Source organism: Periplaneta americana, chromosome 6, assembly GCF_040183065.1.
Source record: "Periplaneta americana isolate PAMFEO1 chromosome 6, P.americana_PAMFEO1_priV1, whole genome shotgun sequence".
In the NCBI taxonomy this organism is placed as follows: domain Eukaryota; kingdom Metazoa; phylum Arthropoda; class Insecta; order Blattodea; family Blattidae; genus Periplaneta; species Periplaneta americana.
In genome coordinates, this window is record NC_091122.1 from 158,968,563 (window position 1) to 158,986,225 (window position 17,663).

General features: G+C 35.7%; 1 protein-coding gene across 1 annotated transcript in view; it reads right to left on the reverse strand.

Annotated features, from left to right (window-relative positions):
• Grip128 (gamma-tubulin complex component 5) overlaps window positions 1–17,663 on the reverse strand; it is a 49,149-nt gene continuing 31,486 nt past the window's right edge. Inside the window, exons 9-17 of the mRNA XM_069829385.1 lie at window positions 17,354–17,550; window positions 16,023–16,320; window positions 15,244–15,466; window positions 14,957–15,124; window positions 11,964–12,084; window positions 10,096–10,299; window positions 8,881–8,963; window positions 6,118–6,277; window positions 1–204 (exon numbers count right to left, since the gene is read on the reverse strand). Coding sequence (XP_069685486.1) covers window positions 131–204; window positions 6,118–6,277; window positions 8,881–8,963; window positions 10,096–10,299; window positions 11,964–12,084; window positions 14,957–15,124; window positions 15,244–15,466; window positions 16,023–16,320; window positions 17,354–17,550 — 1,528 coding nt within the window. The 3' untranslated portion in view covers window positions 1–130. The remainder of the gene's footprint in view (window positions 205–6,117; window positions 6,278–8,880; window positions 8,964–10,095; window positions 10,300–11,963; window positions 12,085–14,956; window positions 15,125–15,243; window positions 15,467–16,022; window positions 16,321–17,353; window positions 17,551–17,663) is intronic.

Here is a 17,663-nt window from a genome sequence, read left to right on the forward strand (position 1 = left end):
AACAGTTTTAATATTTACTTTTACTGAATACTATGATAATGTACATGTTTTTCTGCATGATCATTTCTACAATATTGGTACACATTTACACATTTTGACTATCGGTACTGTTTAAAGCTGCATACTGCTTTCATCTCTGATTAAGATAAGAAAGAAAGCGCTCAGGCAGTCGAATTGGATGAAAGACAGCACATAAACCCTCCACTGAAAAGAAATTATGCGTTAGTAGCAATATCAATCTCATAAATATCAAATCCTGTTATAAATAGTACAGCAAATAGAAGAGTTTTAACTTAAATGCATATAAATGTACAACTACAGCTTCCTTATTTTATTCTTGTTAAATAAGATGTATCAGAAAGATTCTGGAAATTCTAAAAACTATCGTTAGTTATAGCAGAAAGTTATGAAAACGCGTTTTGGATGGGACATACAAATGGGACATTGTCTAAAATCTACAAGCCATTCTGCAGAAGGTAAGAACATCCAAGTACCAATATGTTGTTAAGACTGAAGTTAATGTGAATAAAGACAATGCAGAAAGTATTAATTTCCAACATGTTATCGTGCTGATACAAATTATTTTCTCTTTTCCATATTGAAGGTTCATAAGAGGAAGTTCAGCAGAATATCGTCATCTAGAAATGTAATAATAATAATAATAATAATAATAATAATAATAATAATGATTATGATGATGATGATAATAATAATAATATTATATATATATATATATTGAAATGATAGCCGTCCAAATCTTGGATTTTAAATATCAGCATCCTAATCAATTCAAATGAACAAAAAAGAAAATGTAAATTAATAAATAAAAAATAAGATAAAATAAGAAGTGATGGATGTTAGCTGATAGCAGTAGGGGTGTAGTTAATATTACAAATTGTTCCTGAAGTGAAGGTTTCAAGCATTCTAATTCTGAATTTGTTTTCAACGAAACAAATAAATACTATAATAATTATTATAAGCAACAAGATAATATACTTTTTTCTCGTTGCCAAACTTTCAGAACGGCCCCGAGGTTCACTCAGCCTCCTATAAAATTGAGTACCGGGTCTTTCCCGGGGGTAAAAGGCGGTCAGAGCGTGGTGCCGACCACACCACCTCATTCTAGTGCCGAGGTCATGGAAAGCATGGGGCTCTACCTCCATGCCCCCCAAGTGCCTTCATGGCATGTTACGGGGATACCTTTACCTTTTTTTTTTTTTTACCTTTAACAAGATAATATACTTCTTTAAGCTTTAATTTCATGTATTATACAGGATGATGCGTGGAAACGGGAGATTTTGAATTGATTAGTGCAAAGTCATAATTGGAATTAGTTAAGACTGTGATACCACCATACTGTTCCTTAGGCCATGCCATTTCAGTAACCATGAAGCAGAGGATGGAAGAGCATCATGCATTCGCAGTAAAAACAATTATTGTTGTGAAGCTGCATGACGAAAATTTTGGGTGATCGATGCAATCTTGTCACGAATGAATTTAGGGTGTGAGGACGACTAGCATATACACGACCCTTTAAAATCCCCCAAAAAACTACAAACTGAAAGATTGGTGATCGTGTGGCATAGTTATGCTGCCATTCTGCAACATGAGATGCTCTCCAAAAAGCTGTTGTAATGCAACGATGAATATTCATCTTCCTCACATTTTGCTAAAATTGGTTCAGCAAAAGTTACTAGTCTATTGGCATCACTGGCTTGCAATTGTTGGACAGCCTGAATCTTGTATGAATGTAATTTTAGATCTGAAGACAATATTCTGGCCACAGTGTGGCGAGACAAACATAATGACACAGCAGGCTGCACTGCTTTGCACTAATCGATTCAAAATCTCCCGTTACCACAGGCCACCCTGCATCTTTAACACTTTTAGGTGAAATCAAATATCACTCCTTCAAAAATTTTAACACTTGTGAAGTTTTTAAAGTTTTATCACAGCCTACTATATACAGTCACGAAGCTTGAGTTTTGAGGGTGCTAGAAACAATAGACTGTGACGGTTCTATTTTGCATTACCTGTAATGAGGTGATATTAGCGATCCTAGTGGTGAGCAACTATCTAATGTTTGCATATTTACTACGTATTGAGCTTCGCGACTGTATATACTAGACTGTGGTTTTATTATACTGGTATTTTATATAATCAAACAACATGCCTCATGTCTGCTTTTATGAAATAGTTTATATGTATATATGTTAATGAATTTCACAAGTAGACTTATAATTGGTCTACTGATGTACAGTCGTTCCAGGAAAAAAATAACTGAACTCTTGTTCGAGTCAAAATCAAAGTTATAATGCCCAGTTCACTCATTGTCGTTTTTAAAGGAAGACAGGTATGTGACTTCAAATTGATAATCGAGGGTTAATCGAATGTTCGTCACTCGACCAGCCTCATGGTCTAGTGGTCAGAGCTTCTGGCTATAGTTCATGAGGTCCCGGGTTCGATTCCCAATTAGAGCACAGGAATTTTTCCTTAAAGGGGATTATTCCTGTGTTCGCCCATGGTCTGGAATTTAGGTTAAGTTTAGATTTAAGACCTCTCCTGGCACTACATTATCATAATCATCCTATCACATCATCGGGGTAATGTAACTCCGCCTTCCAGGCGCCCCAACCTCAGAAGTGGGTTACAATTAAGCCACAGCCAGGAGAGAAGACCAGAAATGTCGAAAAGACAACCTGGTGGCATTGGATAAAAAAAAAAAGTTCGTCACTCAGATGGTCTTCATAATGCTGTCTATGGTCTAAGGAGGGGGGGGGGGAAATGTTATGTTTTATTTAACGACGCTCACAACTGCCGAGGTTATATCGGCTGGTGTGCCGGAATTTTGTGCCGCAGGAGTTCTTTTACATGCCAATAAATCTACTGATATAAGCCTGTCGCATTTAAGCACACTTAAATGTCATCGACTGGCCCGGGATCAAATCCACAACCTCGGGCATAGAAGGCCAGCGTTATACCAACTGCGCCAACCAGGCCAATGGTCTAGTGGATATAACTCTTGTTTCATATGCAGTAGATTGGGGTTCAATCCCGGCTGGGAAGTTTTTATTTTTATTGTATAATTTATTATTCTCTCTGATTTATTGTTTTAAGTTCATACCATTTTTTGCTGTATGGCACACCATGAACACCTGACAGTATTTTAAGAAAAACACTAGAACTATATTACATAAGTAAAGTCTTTTTAAAGACAGGCTATTTCCTGAAATGTCTAAAAAGCGTTCTCCTCAATGCCTTGGAAGAATTGGCCATATGCTCACCTGGAAATTGCTGATAAATTAAGACACAAGTGTACGAAGAGAAACAGCAAAGAAGTGAATTACTTAACCGTGGTAATATGGTAGAGTATAGGAAAATATGTCCAAAATAATTATGCGAGTAAATGACTTGGAAAAAAAATAAGTGGATGTAGGTAAATGTAAGAGTTGCTAATAAGTAAAATGCACATAATTAAACAAATGTATACGTGATAATTGATAAGAAAGTCAAGAAATGGAAGTGAGACAGTATAGGTATGGGATAGAGTAGCAGAGTATTGATTAGGGAGGGGCAGATAGCAAAACAATGAATTAGGAATAAATTAGCACATAAATTTAAAAATACAAGACAGAAGAGTGTAAAACAAATGATAAGATGATTAAATACAATTGAAGAAGAGGAAATGAACTTGAGCAGAAATGATCAACAATGAACTGAAGTGTGTAAGTGTGAAATAGTAATATGTGTTACAAGAGCAGTATGTTGAAGTTTTCATGTTCGAGGAAAAGTTTGAAAAAGCGAAATGTAGTTGAGCTTTTTTAATTTCCGAGAATTGAAAGAAAACATACCGCTCGTGTATCGTACATTATTTTGTGCGAAGATCGTTTATTACATACCTGAAAGAGGAATTTCTAATTAGTTGCAATGAAATCTCCATCTTGGTTTCTGGCCAATGACGGCAAATTTGCAAAACAAAAATATCTATCTTCAACATTGTTGCTTTAAAATGTTTTCTGTGTTTACTATACTCCAGCAGGCCATGATATACGTCTGTCTTTTTTTCCCCCAGTCTATAAATGCGAACTTAAAACAAACGGTAAGGTTATATAATGATTTAGAGTTTACTTAATTTTTGCAAATATTTAAAAACAATAATTAACAGTGCAATGTAGATGAAATTGCAGTGGTAAGTTTCCAATTTATAATTATTACTATATTGAACGTCTCTAAAAATAATATGTTAAAAGCCAAAAGCAGTAAAATCAATATGTCACTTAAGCGGTAAGAAGAGGGAAATTGTTATGTGTGTTAGGTTGGGAATACTGAATGTGGAATTTTACACTTTCCGCAGATTGGTTTTGTGCGGAAACCAAGCAAATACGCACGATCTCGCACAAAATATTTAAGTGATGGTGGACTGAAAAGTAGAAATGTAAAGGTCCATGATGACTAAAATTGTAAAGTTGTAAGTTGTCTGACAATAAATATCATATCACATCATATCATAAAGATTTTTTAAACCACTATTCATCTTTGTTACAATACAGAATGATGGAAAGAAATGATTTGTCATTTATTAATGTAGTATATCTAGACTGAAAATATTAAGACATAATTCTTTAAAGTTTAAACAAGTATTCTCTTGTGAACTCACCTCAGGACTTCCTGTATATGCACAAATTCACTTTTCTGAGACTTAGAAAATTCTAGCCGGCCATTTTTTTTGGGAATACTGTACCAGTACCTCGAATATGCAGTACATGTACGAGGGGGATCCAGGAAATAACGACCATTTTGTTGTAATAATTAAAAAAAATATTTATTTGAAAAAACAAAGTCTGTTACATAACTGAAGCTTCCTTCACTTCTCTACATAATCACCACCTACATTTAAACATTTGTCGTATCTGTTCACTAGCTTTAGAATTCCCGTGTTGTACTCCTCTGCTGCCAGTTCATTAAGCCAGGTGTTCACTGTCTTCTTCAACTCTTCATCACTTCCAAAACGCGTACCACCCAGAAAGTCTTTCAGCTTAGTGAAAAGGTGGAAATCGCTAGGAGCAAGGTCTGGACTATAGGGCGTACGATCAAAGATTTCCCAACCGAATTGATCCAGCAATTCTCGAGTTGAAGCAGCAGTGTGCGGGCGGGCGTTGTCGTGAAGAAGCACAACTCCTCTCGAAAGCATTCCTCGCCTCTTGTTTTGGATGGCTCGCCGTAGTTTTCGTAAAGTCTCACAATAACGATTTGAATTGATCGTAGTGCCTTTTGGCATGAAATCCAGCAAAAGAACACCTTTGCAATCCCAAAAGACAGTAGCCACGACTTTTTGTGTTGAGAGAGTCTGTTTGAATTTTCTCGGTTTTTTGGGTGATGAGGGATGATGCCACTGACGTGATTGGCGCTTGGTCTCTGGGGTGTTGTGAGACACCCAGGTCTCATCACCAGTCACAATTTGATCAAGAAAGGCGTCTCCATCTGTGTGATATCGCATCAAGAATGTCAATGCTGAGGCCATTCTCTGAGTTTTGTGTTGGTCACTCAGTTGCCGTGGAACCCATCGTGCACAGATTTTGTGGTAGCCAAGATGTTGCGACACAATTTCACCAAGCAAAGAACGAGAAATGTCAGGAAAGGCAATATGCAATTCGTCGAGTGATGTGCGCCTGTCTTGCAAGATTCTATTGTTCACTTTAGTCTTCAGGTCTTCTGTGATGAGTGATGGGCGTCCGGGTCGAGTTTCATCGTGGACATTTGTTCGCCCATTGTTGAACATTTCGCACCATTTTCTCACATTTCTTTCATTCATTACAGTATCACCATACACTTCTTTCAATTGCCGGTAAATTTCTGCAAGTTTCAAATGTCGGGCATTCAAAAATCGAATCACACTCCTCACCTCACAGTCGGCGGGATTATCAATCACGTCGTTCATTTTGAAGTAACACAAAATGCACAATGGCGACTTGTTGCAACCAGTACTCACAACATTATGAGAACACATGTTAAGGAAGCCAGTTGACCTTCAAACAAGAAAGGGGAGTCAGCTGTGCGGCAGGTATGCGCGAACGGTCGTCATTTCCTGGATCCCCCTCGTAACTTGTAAATACTTACAGTGTGATCTAGTATCATTCTCCACACAGTTGCTCAGTGTAACAGCCAAGAAAACATGATGTTTTGCATACAATTCTTCCAGTTCTTGAAGTCTGGCATCAGAAACAAAAATTGCACCTGTCGCCCATGCCTCACATAACCTCAGTGCTGTCCATACCATCTTGAAGGAATAAGAAGTGTACATTTTGTATTTTATTGTTTTCACTCACAAGATAGTTACTTTTCTATATAACTACAAATATTCTGATGCATACCTTTTTTAAGTAATAGATAATTTAAAATACCAATGCATCAGTAAAGTATCCTGTCCAAATTCAACATCGCAAATTTCTAGCGCAATAATTAATAATAGATCCCTATTAGAAACAACAACAACAACAACCAAATTTCTTGGCTTAAAAATCGATAGTGTGTTAAATTGGAAAAAGAATGTTAAGGAAATTACCCCCAAACTAAATTCAGCTTGTTTTGCTATTAGATCTATGCAAAAGATAGTAAATATCAATACCTTAAAAACAATATACTTTGCATACTTCCACTCAGTAATGAGTTTTGGAATAATATTCTGGGGAAATTCCACAGATAGTAACAATATATTTCTATTACAAAAAAGAGTAATTAGAATAACAGTAGGTGCCAAATCTAGGGAATCTTATAGGACTATTTTCAAAAAACTACAAATAATGCCCATGGCTTGTCAGTATATCTTTTCATTAATAATCTTCCTCGTATGTAATCGTGAAAACTTTGTAACTAATTCAACAGTTCATAGCATAAATACACGTCAAAAAAAATGACTTTCATACTCCATTGGCAAGTCTATCATGGTATCAAAAAGGAGTGTGTTATATGGCAGTAAAAATTTTTAATAGCCTCCCTATCGATATAAAAAATGAAACTCAAAACATAAAATTATTTAGGGCCAAATTAAAGAAGTACCTGATTTCTCACGCCTTCTATTCTTTAGGTGAATACATGACATTCAATAACACTTCATGAAATTGATACTAAAACTATGTGTTGTACTAGTAGACAATATTGTAAATCTCGTCTGTATATATTTCATCTAGACTGTGACTATAAATTAAGATTTTATACTAATATTAAGTTTTTTGACTTGTTCCATATTCTAGCTGTAAGCATGTATGAATACCATGGAATGTTAATAAATACAATACAATACAATCAAGATGAAAAAACAAAGACAAAAAGAAGGTGCTTGTACACATACAAATAGGGTTTTGCAAGATCTAATGCATTTATCCTCATGTTGTTATGTCACAGCACCTCTGAGTACAAATACAGAATTAAAATTTGCAGCGAGTCTTGAAGGGAGTCCATCTGTATGTAGGCAACAATTTCACACGACTGTTCACAAGTAGCATATATAAAGGGGTTTGGTTTACTGCACATACACAGTATGTTGTAAGCAAAACTTATACAATAAAGAAGCTCCAAATTTTATTTCCATATTTGTACATGTGCTCAAAAAGCTGCAGCATGTGTGGACATTGTGCCACTGTCATACATCCATGACGCAGTACATGAGGGCGGCCACTAGAGGGAACCCAAGAGTTGGAACTTAATACTGAGACGATTCTTCCAACGCCGGGGTGGAATCCGGTGTGGCTTAGTGGATAAAGCGTCAGCACATACAGCTGAAAACCCGGGTTCAAATCCCGGCGCTGGAGAGAATTTTTCTCCGTTCCATTACTCTTTCATCGTATGATGACGCAGAATATCTGCATGGAAATATCATATGTACTTCGGTACATTAAAATAATATATATGATATGCGTAAATCACATCGTGATTTAAGATGGCACTTATTCCGTCGGATCCCGGCCAACTAGTCACTCATTACGAGTGCACCTCAGCACATGTGTGGACTTCGGTCCTAGGTTCATAGATATCTATGATGTAGTGCAGAGGGCGGCCACTAGAGGGAACCCAAGAGTTGGAACTTAATACTAAGACGATTCTTCCGACGCCGGGGTGGAATCCGGTGTGGCTTAGTGGATAAAGCATCAGCACGTAGAGCTGAAAACCCGGGTTCAAATCCCGGCGCCAGAGAGAATTATTCTCCGTTCCATTACTCTTTCATCGTATGATGACGCAGAATATCTGCATGGAAATATCGTATGTACTTCGGTAAATTAAAATAATATATATGATATGCGTAAATCACATCGTGATTTAAGACGGCGCTTATTCTGTCGGATCCCGGCCAACTAGTCACTCATTACGAGTGCACCTCAGCACATGTGTGGACTTCGGTCCTAGGTTCATAGATATCTATGACGTAGTGCAGAGGGCGGCCACTAGAGGGAACCCAAGAGTTGGAACTTAATACTGAGACGATTCTTCCGACGCCGGGGTGGAATCCGGTGTGGCTTAGTGGATAAAGCGTCAGCACGTAGAGCTGAAAACCCGGGTTCAAATCCCGGCGCCGGAGAGAATTTTTCTCCATTCCATTACTCTTTCATCGTATGATGACGCAGAATATCTGCATGGAAATATCATATGTACTTCAGTACATTAAAATAATATATATGATTTAGAACATATAAATAATGACATTTTGGTATCTCTTGTGGTTTAAAATATGATCGCATAAATGTAAAAAAAAACAGAACTGAAATAAATTAACATAGAAAGTATTTGCTGGAACTTCAAAAAAAAAAAAGTGTAAGTGTGAAAAACGTGTAACAGAAATGTATAAAAGAAGTTTTACTATAATTAAAATATGAAAATATCCCTTACCTGGAGAGTCGACTGTTTTATGATTTCACAGCCTTCTGATTGTAAACAATGTGCATACACTGTTTGCACGTAACTATCGTGAGCTGCAACAAGATCAGAAAATTAGTCACACAGGAACATGATGGAGAGAAATACAATTTGATTCCATACATACCTGCCACTCGCATGTGAGCACATTCAGCATCTCATGTACCATATATTCATAAATAAACTTTGGAGTTTTAAGGTTATATAATTTCTTTCATCTGCGGTATAAAATAATAAACCATAAATGGGATAAAAAAACTTCAAATTTTTTTAGTTATTAGAACTCGCATTATAAGTTCTCAATGTGTACAGAATTTAAAAATTCTAAAGCTGCTCTTACATAATTAGGTCGTTACAACAATTTCTAAACAGCAGTATCTTAAAGACAATATATTTTACCTATTTTCATTCCATTATGTCCTACGGAATAATATTTTGGGGAAATTTTGTAGACAGTAAAAATATATTCTTATTACAAAAAAGAGCCATTAGAATAATAGTTGGAGCAAAGGCTAGAGAATCATGTAGATTATTTTTAAAAAAATTAGAGATTCTAACCTTAACAAATCAATACATATACTCTACAATAAATTTCCTCTTATGTAATAAAAAAAATTTTCCAACTAACTCAGCCATACATAGTATAAATACCCGCAGAAGGAATGATTTTCATACGCCATCATCAAATTTATCATGCTTTCAAAGGGGAGTACGTTACATGGCGATAAAAATGTTCAATAGTCTTCCTGAAGACATTAAGAATCATAGCCAAAACCCTGCATTATTTAAGACAAAACTAAAAAATTACTTAATATCTCACACTTTCTATTCTGTAGATGAATTCTTGACATTTCACAGTACTGTGTAAATATTATAATACTATTAAATGGTAAACATATTACATTGTATAAAATATTATTGTTATTAAGGTATTAATTCTGTACATATTTCATATTTGCATTTTATATGTATTGCATTTTATTGTTAAACGTAAGAATTGGACATGTTCTTTATTCTATGCTGTAAACCTACCTACCTACCTACCTACCTACCTACCTATCATTTGAGATACAAACGTCTATTGTTACTTACAAACCACTTAAACTTCCAACATTCTTTTGTGCACAACTTGTATGAATCTGGGATCTATTGATCAGCTTCAGAGTTGGAGAAGTAGAGTGAACATACCTTTTATAACAGCATCGAGTTCTTGAGCTTCTTCAAGGTTACGTTCTAACTCCAAATGCAGCAAGTGTAGAACTTGTCCCATGAGATAGCTATGCACACTGTTCACAGAATGCAACAGCCAAAACCGCAAATATTGAAGCCTCTGCATTCGTTCTTTCTCTTTCTTCCTCAGTGGGACTGATTTATTTTCTCTCTGATCCAAATCTGATTGGAACACACAAATGTAGAATGCTATAATTAATAGAGAAACTTAAAAATTAAACCAAACCCTTTAACTCTATTAAATATAGAATATAATCTAAATTTAACAGAAGAAATACTGAAATCAGAAGTAAACCCTGAAATACTGAAACAATTGTCTTTAGAGACAATTAATATTAGGTACCCTCCACAAAACTGGCTTCATTTATACACTGACGGATCCTTGATCTCCAGAGAACAAGGTGCCGGTGCAGGTGTTACGTGCTGTCTCTTCTCACTTTATAGATCACATGGATATGGTACAACAAGTTTTGATAGTGAAATCATTGCAATAAGTGAATGTCTCAGGAATCTTCTATGCCACATCAATAAATTTAAGAATGCAGTTATATTGTCAGACTCCAAAGCAGCTATTCTATCAATCGTCTCTAAACACACACCTTCATCTCAAACAGCAGAAATAACTAAAATGCTCTCTCAATTAATATCACTCAATAAAAGAATTGTATTCCAATGGATACCATCCCATTGTGGAATCCTGGGAAATGAGAATGCGGATGCTTTAGCAAAGAAGGGCAGCACTGCTACTTACAGACCCGTTACTAAATCTATGTATTACTCTGTGAAGAGATTTATTAAATCTACATACTTAGACTTCAACAAACAAAATTTGATAACACAATCCCAAGGGAAAAAATGGAACTCTCTGCATCAAAATCCACAGTTAATTCCCGATTTACCGCAAAAATCGTCTGTAGCTGCATTTAGATTGGCAACAGGCCATGATTGTTTGGCCAAACACCTGCATAGAATTGGAATATATCAGTCCCCTAACTGCCCATTGTGCAACTCAAACCAAGAAATGGATTCGGAACACCTCAAAATCTGTGCTTCATTGGCTGGTCATGATAATATCTTTGAAAAATATTGGAGTGCAAGAGATCAAATGACTTTATTGTCAAACGCCTGGCATTAGAAAACAACAACATAATTAATAGAGAATACTACCAACGATTTTATGAAGAAATGTACTGAGTGTTCAGTCTAGTGTGGACGACATGATGGATTTCTTGAATTTGATAATTAGCAAAATGCTCATATAGTGATCAGTACCAGGTTAAAGAAACAGTTAATGCAGACAGATATGTGAATATAATTTTACATATCTTTTTTCAAAAGTTGATAGAGATGGAATGAAATTACGTTTTCTTTCAATAGGATTCTTCCACCACTCATATAGCAAATGTTTATTTCCCTAAAAAAAAAAAATTAATCAAGTAGTCCAGGGCAGAATCATTTGTGTTTATCTGTGGCCCCCTTGTTCCTTCGAACTGAACCCATCATTTTTATCTTGGGGTTCATTGAAAGATAATGTGTTCACGACAAACCCACGCACCTCAGTAGATCTAAAGCATACTGGTAATGTCTATCAGGAGACTGATGCTCTTTCTTGATGGGAACTTAACAAGTGATGTAGAACAGCATGTTTTGGTTAAATTCGGTGAGTACATAATATATCACCAGCATCCATCACACTGTGTGGCTGATAGGTATACCATTACAATTATAAGCCATTGTTAGGGCAGACCGTTTTATACTGAGAACACCCAGTATGTTTCAATTTACTCAGTATTTAATCCGTGTGTATTGCAACAGAAGTTACGCACCTGAAAACCTGAGTTTCTGCAAGGAAAAGAGAGCCCACTTTATCTTCAGAAGGAACTGAAAGACAGCATTGTAGTATTCCATATTGCGCTCATTTAATATTAATGTTATAGGCCACTCTACCTGCAAAAGAATCATCTTAAATGCAACACATTCTAAGTACACTAGTAACTTGAGTAGCAAATACTCTTAACTAAATTTAAACAAAAATTAATTATGAAATTAATATCTGTACAGTTTATTTTTCAGTCAGAATAACTTATAACATGATATACTTACTTACAAATGGCTTTTAAGAAACCTGGAAGTACACTGCCGCCCTCACATAAGCCCGCCATCACTCCCTATTCTGAGCAAGATTAATCCAGTCTCATATCCCACCTCCCTCAAATCCATTTTAATATTATCCTCCCATCTATGCCTTGACTTTCGCAAAGATCTTTCCCCTCTGGTCTTTCAACTAACACTCTATATGCATTTGTAGATTCACACATACATGCTACATGCCCTGCCCATTTCAAATGTCTGGATTTAATGTTCCTAATTATGTTAGATGAAGAATACAATGCATGCAGTTCTGCGTTGTGTAACTTCCTCTATTTTTCTGTAACTTCATCCCTCTTAGTCCCAAATATTCTTCCATTATTCTCTGTTCCCCTCTCAAAGAGAGAGTCCAAGTTTCACAACCATACAGAACAACCGGTAATATAACTGTTTTATAAATTCTAACTTTCAGCTTTTTCGAGAGCAAACTGGAGGATAAAAGCTTTTCAACCGAATAATAACAGGCATTTCCCATAATTATTCTACGTCTGATTTACATATAAATATTATATTAATAGTACATTATGCAACGAGCCTATAATGATAGTAATTAAGACGCAAGTATTGATGTTTATGAAACGAGCGCAAGCGAGCTTCATAATATTCATATGAGTGTCTTAATTACCATTATTGGCAAGTTTCATACGACTTTTTATGCTCGACCATATTTCTAACTTGAAATTATTCAGATGTATACATTTTATTTGTATCTGACAAGATCGGAAGTGACCTTGTTCTAGGTCGTGAATTGTGAGATGTGCGCAGACGCGAAAGTATTGATTTTTTCCGAGGAACAATAATGTCATTGACCTTGATGTAATCCCGTTAAACTTTATATGACCTTGATTATTGAATTCGACATTGAAAAACGAAATGACAAATTGAATTTATTTGAATATTATTTACAATTAACGCTAATTATTATAGTAACAGAACATAACCTTCTGTGACAGTATTGGATTTCCAGCCTCCGTGACTTTTCGCTAATTCTCTTTCAATTGCATATCCGAGAATAATCGATACTTGCGGTTTTGTAACGGTACAAAGCTGACTTGTCATTGGCTGAACACCTGTAAGCTGAGTTGTCATTGGCTGAACACCTGTATTTTAATGAGTAGGTGTACTTTAATGACATGCATTAAAGGACTGCTACCAGGTGTATAATTACTACATTTCGGCATGGTCGAGCATAAAATATATTATTTATGTGTGCAATTATAGATTTCATAACATATTTTGTACAACATTAAATTAAAATCGTAAAAGGCATCAAATACAATGGATTAATCCAGGGATTCTCAATCGGTGTATCCCATGGAGTGTATCGCGAAATTCTGAAATTGAAAAATAAATTTTATGCTGTCCAAAAAGGCTCTTTACAACGCATTTTTTTTATTTACAACGAAGTCTTTGATATGGTACATTTTATTTTGAGACAGACTTTAATGAAACGTGAACACCTCCAACAATGCTTAGTAATTCGTTTACTCTTCCCACTTAGTTTAGAATCGTTAGAACATATTGGTCAGTTTCAGTATATAGTATGTGTGAGCAGGTGATGTGCGACTATTTTATCAAAAGCGCTTTATTTAGATTTATCATGGGCAAATTTTTAATTCGAAAAAGACTATCTGAATCAAATTCTGGGTTAGATGACGGCAGTGCTAATTCAAATAATGTGAGCAAAAATTCCCTTCAGAGTTCACAAAAACGTACTGTGATGAATACTTGCAATATGGTTTTACGTGGCTTGGCGATGAATATAAACAAAATTCCGAGTGTCTTATATGCGGAAATGTTTTGTCAAATCAGTCGATAGTGCCGAATAAACTAAAAAAATTATTTATAACTGCTGTTTTCAACGTCATAATTGTGTGAATCAGCACTTTCTACTATGAAAATAGTAAAATCTAAACCATAAGACCATGCAGAGAGAAATTCTGTGCAACCCACAAAGCGCAGACTTCACATTAATTCAAATAGGTGAGTTTTCAAAAACGAAAATAAAAATCTTTTATGGGACATCCAGCATTAATAGGTCATGTAATATGCAGTGAGGTGGGCAAGACCTCATTCATATTCGATACATATATAATGTTAACAGTTCTCAGAAACTGTTGTTGAATATGGCCATAAAGTCATTTAATATGTGCTCCTGTATATATATATGACGTGTATTGTCTTAAATGCAGGTAGTAAGGCCGCAACATAATACTACGAGAGGAGTTCAGCCGGCGTCGTGGATCATGTCCCGGCATGGCTCAGTTGGTTAAGAGCACTCAGCGCGCACAGCTGAGAGTTCCTGGGTTCGATTCCCGGTGCCGGTACGAATTTTTCTCGTACTTAATGGTAATAATAGAAGAGAAGATGTTACTAAGGGACATGCTACTGGAGTAAATGGCAGCTGTGAGCAGTATGGGATGAAGATAAATACAAACAAGACAAAAACCATGGTTATCGGAAGAAAACTAACGAAGGTAAACTTGCTAATTCGAAATAAGGCAGTGGAACAACTCGACAGCTTCAAATATTTGGGTTGTACTATAAGCAGTAACATGAGCTGCTGCCAGGAAGTCAAAAGGAGGATAGCAATGGCAAAGGAAGCTTTTAATACAAGACCTGACCTTGGGCAGAATGCTATGAATGAATGAATTAATTAATTAATACTTACAGCATATCTAAGTTTAATACTATTTATTGCATCCTGGACAGTAGTTGCATACTGTATCTTCTTATTTACAACAACTGAGAAACGTGAACTGAAGTCAGGGTACCGCTGATCTAGACAGCTCTCCAAATGTATTGTAAGTGAGAAAGAATTCGCTTCACATGCTTGCACCTGTAAAAGTAATTAGTAATTTAGCTTTACTTAATGTGACAGAAGTATCTTTATACACTTAGCAGTAACTATGACACAACTCAAATCGTCTGTTTAATTATCTTAAGAAGAAGCAGAACCTGAGTAAAAAGTGAGGAATAGAATTGCTGCATAATATCATCACACTCCATGAGGAAAACGCCTCTAATCATCTGGAAATGCAGGGGCAGATTGAATTCATTCTGAAAAATTGGCTTCACCATACAGCAAACTGCTTTCCACTTCTCCTCAACAAGGTTCAGAAGGTTGATTTCTAGTACAGGTTTCACTGGTAAGATTTTGTTCTTGAAGTGTTGCATCAACCTGTAGACATAAACCAATTGAATAAAATAAAGCGCGCATGCACGACGCACACACATCATTATAAAACTATAAACCCTGCAATACCATAATGATATCCTGTGTCATGCAAGACCTTGTTCAAACATTATTTGTAAGTCGTAACTGTGTGGGATAACAGTACCAAAAGAGTATGGCTTAAAAATTAACATTGAAAAAACAGTGGTTATGAAAATATCAAGAACACAGAGTTAAGACTGGAATATCAAGTTATCAGGAACAAATTGAAAAAGATAGAGAAGAGAACAGAAATTACTTCAAAAGGAAAAATTCAGCATGAAATTAGCAAAAGAATATAGAAAAGTTCAAATGTATACAATTTAATAAAACATTTAATTTTGAATAAAGATGTACCAGTACCAATAAAGAGCAAAATGGCAATGTATAGAATACATTTCAAGCCAGTTTTGACATATGCTTCAGAAACCTGGACATACACCAAGAAAGATCTTTTATCAATTTTTCCGAGACTTACAGCTCACAAATAAATTTCATTCAGTTCGTTATTTTAAATGCTTACTTTATGCATATTTGCTTCTTTCTTTTCAAATTGTTTCCCATGTCTTCATTACATTGCTGACTAGTCTGGTTTCCTTGGTTTAAATTTAAGTAGCTTTCAAAACCCTTCACTAAGAAAGGATCTCCAACTCGAAGCAAGTGATCCTTAACTTCTGACATAAAATTATCTCCATTTTCCATATCACAGTGTGTAATTATATCATCATCATTAGTTTTTACTAAAGACTCATTTTCTGTGTCTGATGCAAATTTAGACAAATCGTGCTCAATGAGTGTAATTAATTCTTCATACAGATGACCTGCAAAATGGAAGAAGAATTTATTTTATCATCATTATTATTCTTGTTATAATCTTTTGGATTGTTCTTAATAATGGCTAACTGCACAGAGTACAGGTGTATCTTTATCAAAGACTGTTCCACTGGTGAAGAATTATATGAATATTCAAAAGAGGATTCGTAATCAGTGGTTGAAAAGAACGCACACAAGGTCCAAAATGAGATTCATTGCAAATGGGAAAAAGGGGAGCTCACCACGATGCATTGAACCAGAGGAAAGGACCACTCCTGATACCACACCTGAAGGGGATTGGTCAGTATGGGGAAAAGAACCACATTACGACAGTAAACATAAAAAGGATTTTGTCACTAGTGACAGACTCCTTTGGCAGAGAATTTACAAAGTTGTGACTGATGGTCACATAGTGTTGTAACAAGGTAGATTAATTCCAATAACAGCACATGAATTTTTGAAGCAGGGAAGTTAATTGTCATGCTTTTGTAATATCAACATCATAATAGGCAGACAGTTTTCATCATACTTGTCCACACCTGTGGAATAACGGTTAGCGCATCTAACCACGAAACCATGTGGCCCGGGTTCGATTCCCGGTCAGGGCAAGTTACTTTGTTGAGGTTTTTTCCGGGGTTTTTCCTCAACCTAATATGAGCAAATGCTGTGTAACTTTCGGTGTTGGACCCCAGACTCATTTCACCAGCATTATCACCTTCTTCTCATTCAGACGCTAAATAACCTAAGATGTTGATGAAGTGTCGTAAAATAACCTATTAAAATAAAAAATTCATCATACCTTGCCCTGGAACAGAAACCTGGCACACATTCAACATGTACATAACTACATAATTGATTACCACAGCCATGCTGCAATTTATCAGTAGCTCATCTTCTAGTTAGTTTTTGCCTGATTTCAGAACCACACTCTTTGTGTACAATAACTTGTTTCAATGCCAGAGTAAAATTGCTCTGAAAACTCATTACTGAATTATGCCATGCAGTAAAAAAAAAAAAAAACTACAGTAATACTATCCATACCTTGCTCATCACTTCTTTTACCCAATTCAGAAAGTCTGTCAAGTCTTCTCAGCAATTCGATGCTTCTTCCTGCATGTAAAGCTTTATTGACTATCACTTGTAATACTGGCAATGGTTTGACGCCTCCATTCAAAAGTTCTGATTCGTAGGGCTGGATTATAAATTCTTCGTCTGGCTTCTGTAATTTATCTTTACTTCTGAAAATGTAAAAAGTAGCTTTTTCATAACATCAACCACATCAAATTCAACACATTTTCTCTTCTTGAGATTTAATTTCTGGGCCTGCAACTGATTAATCGAACATGTATAC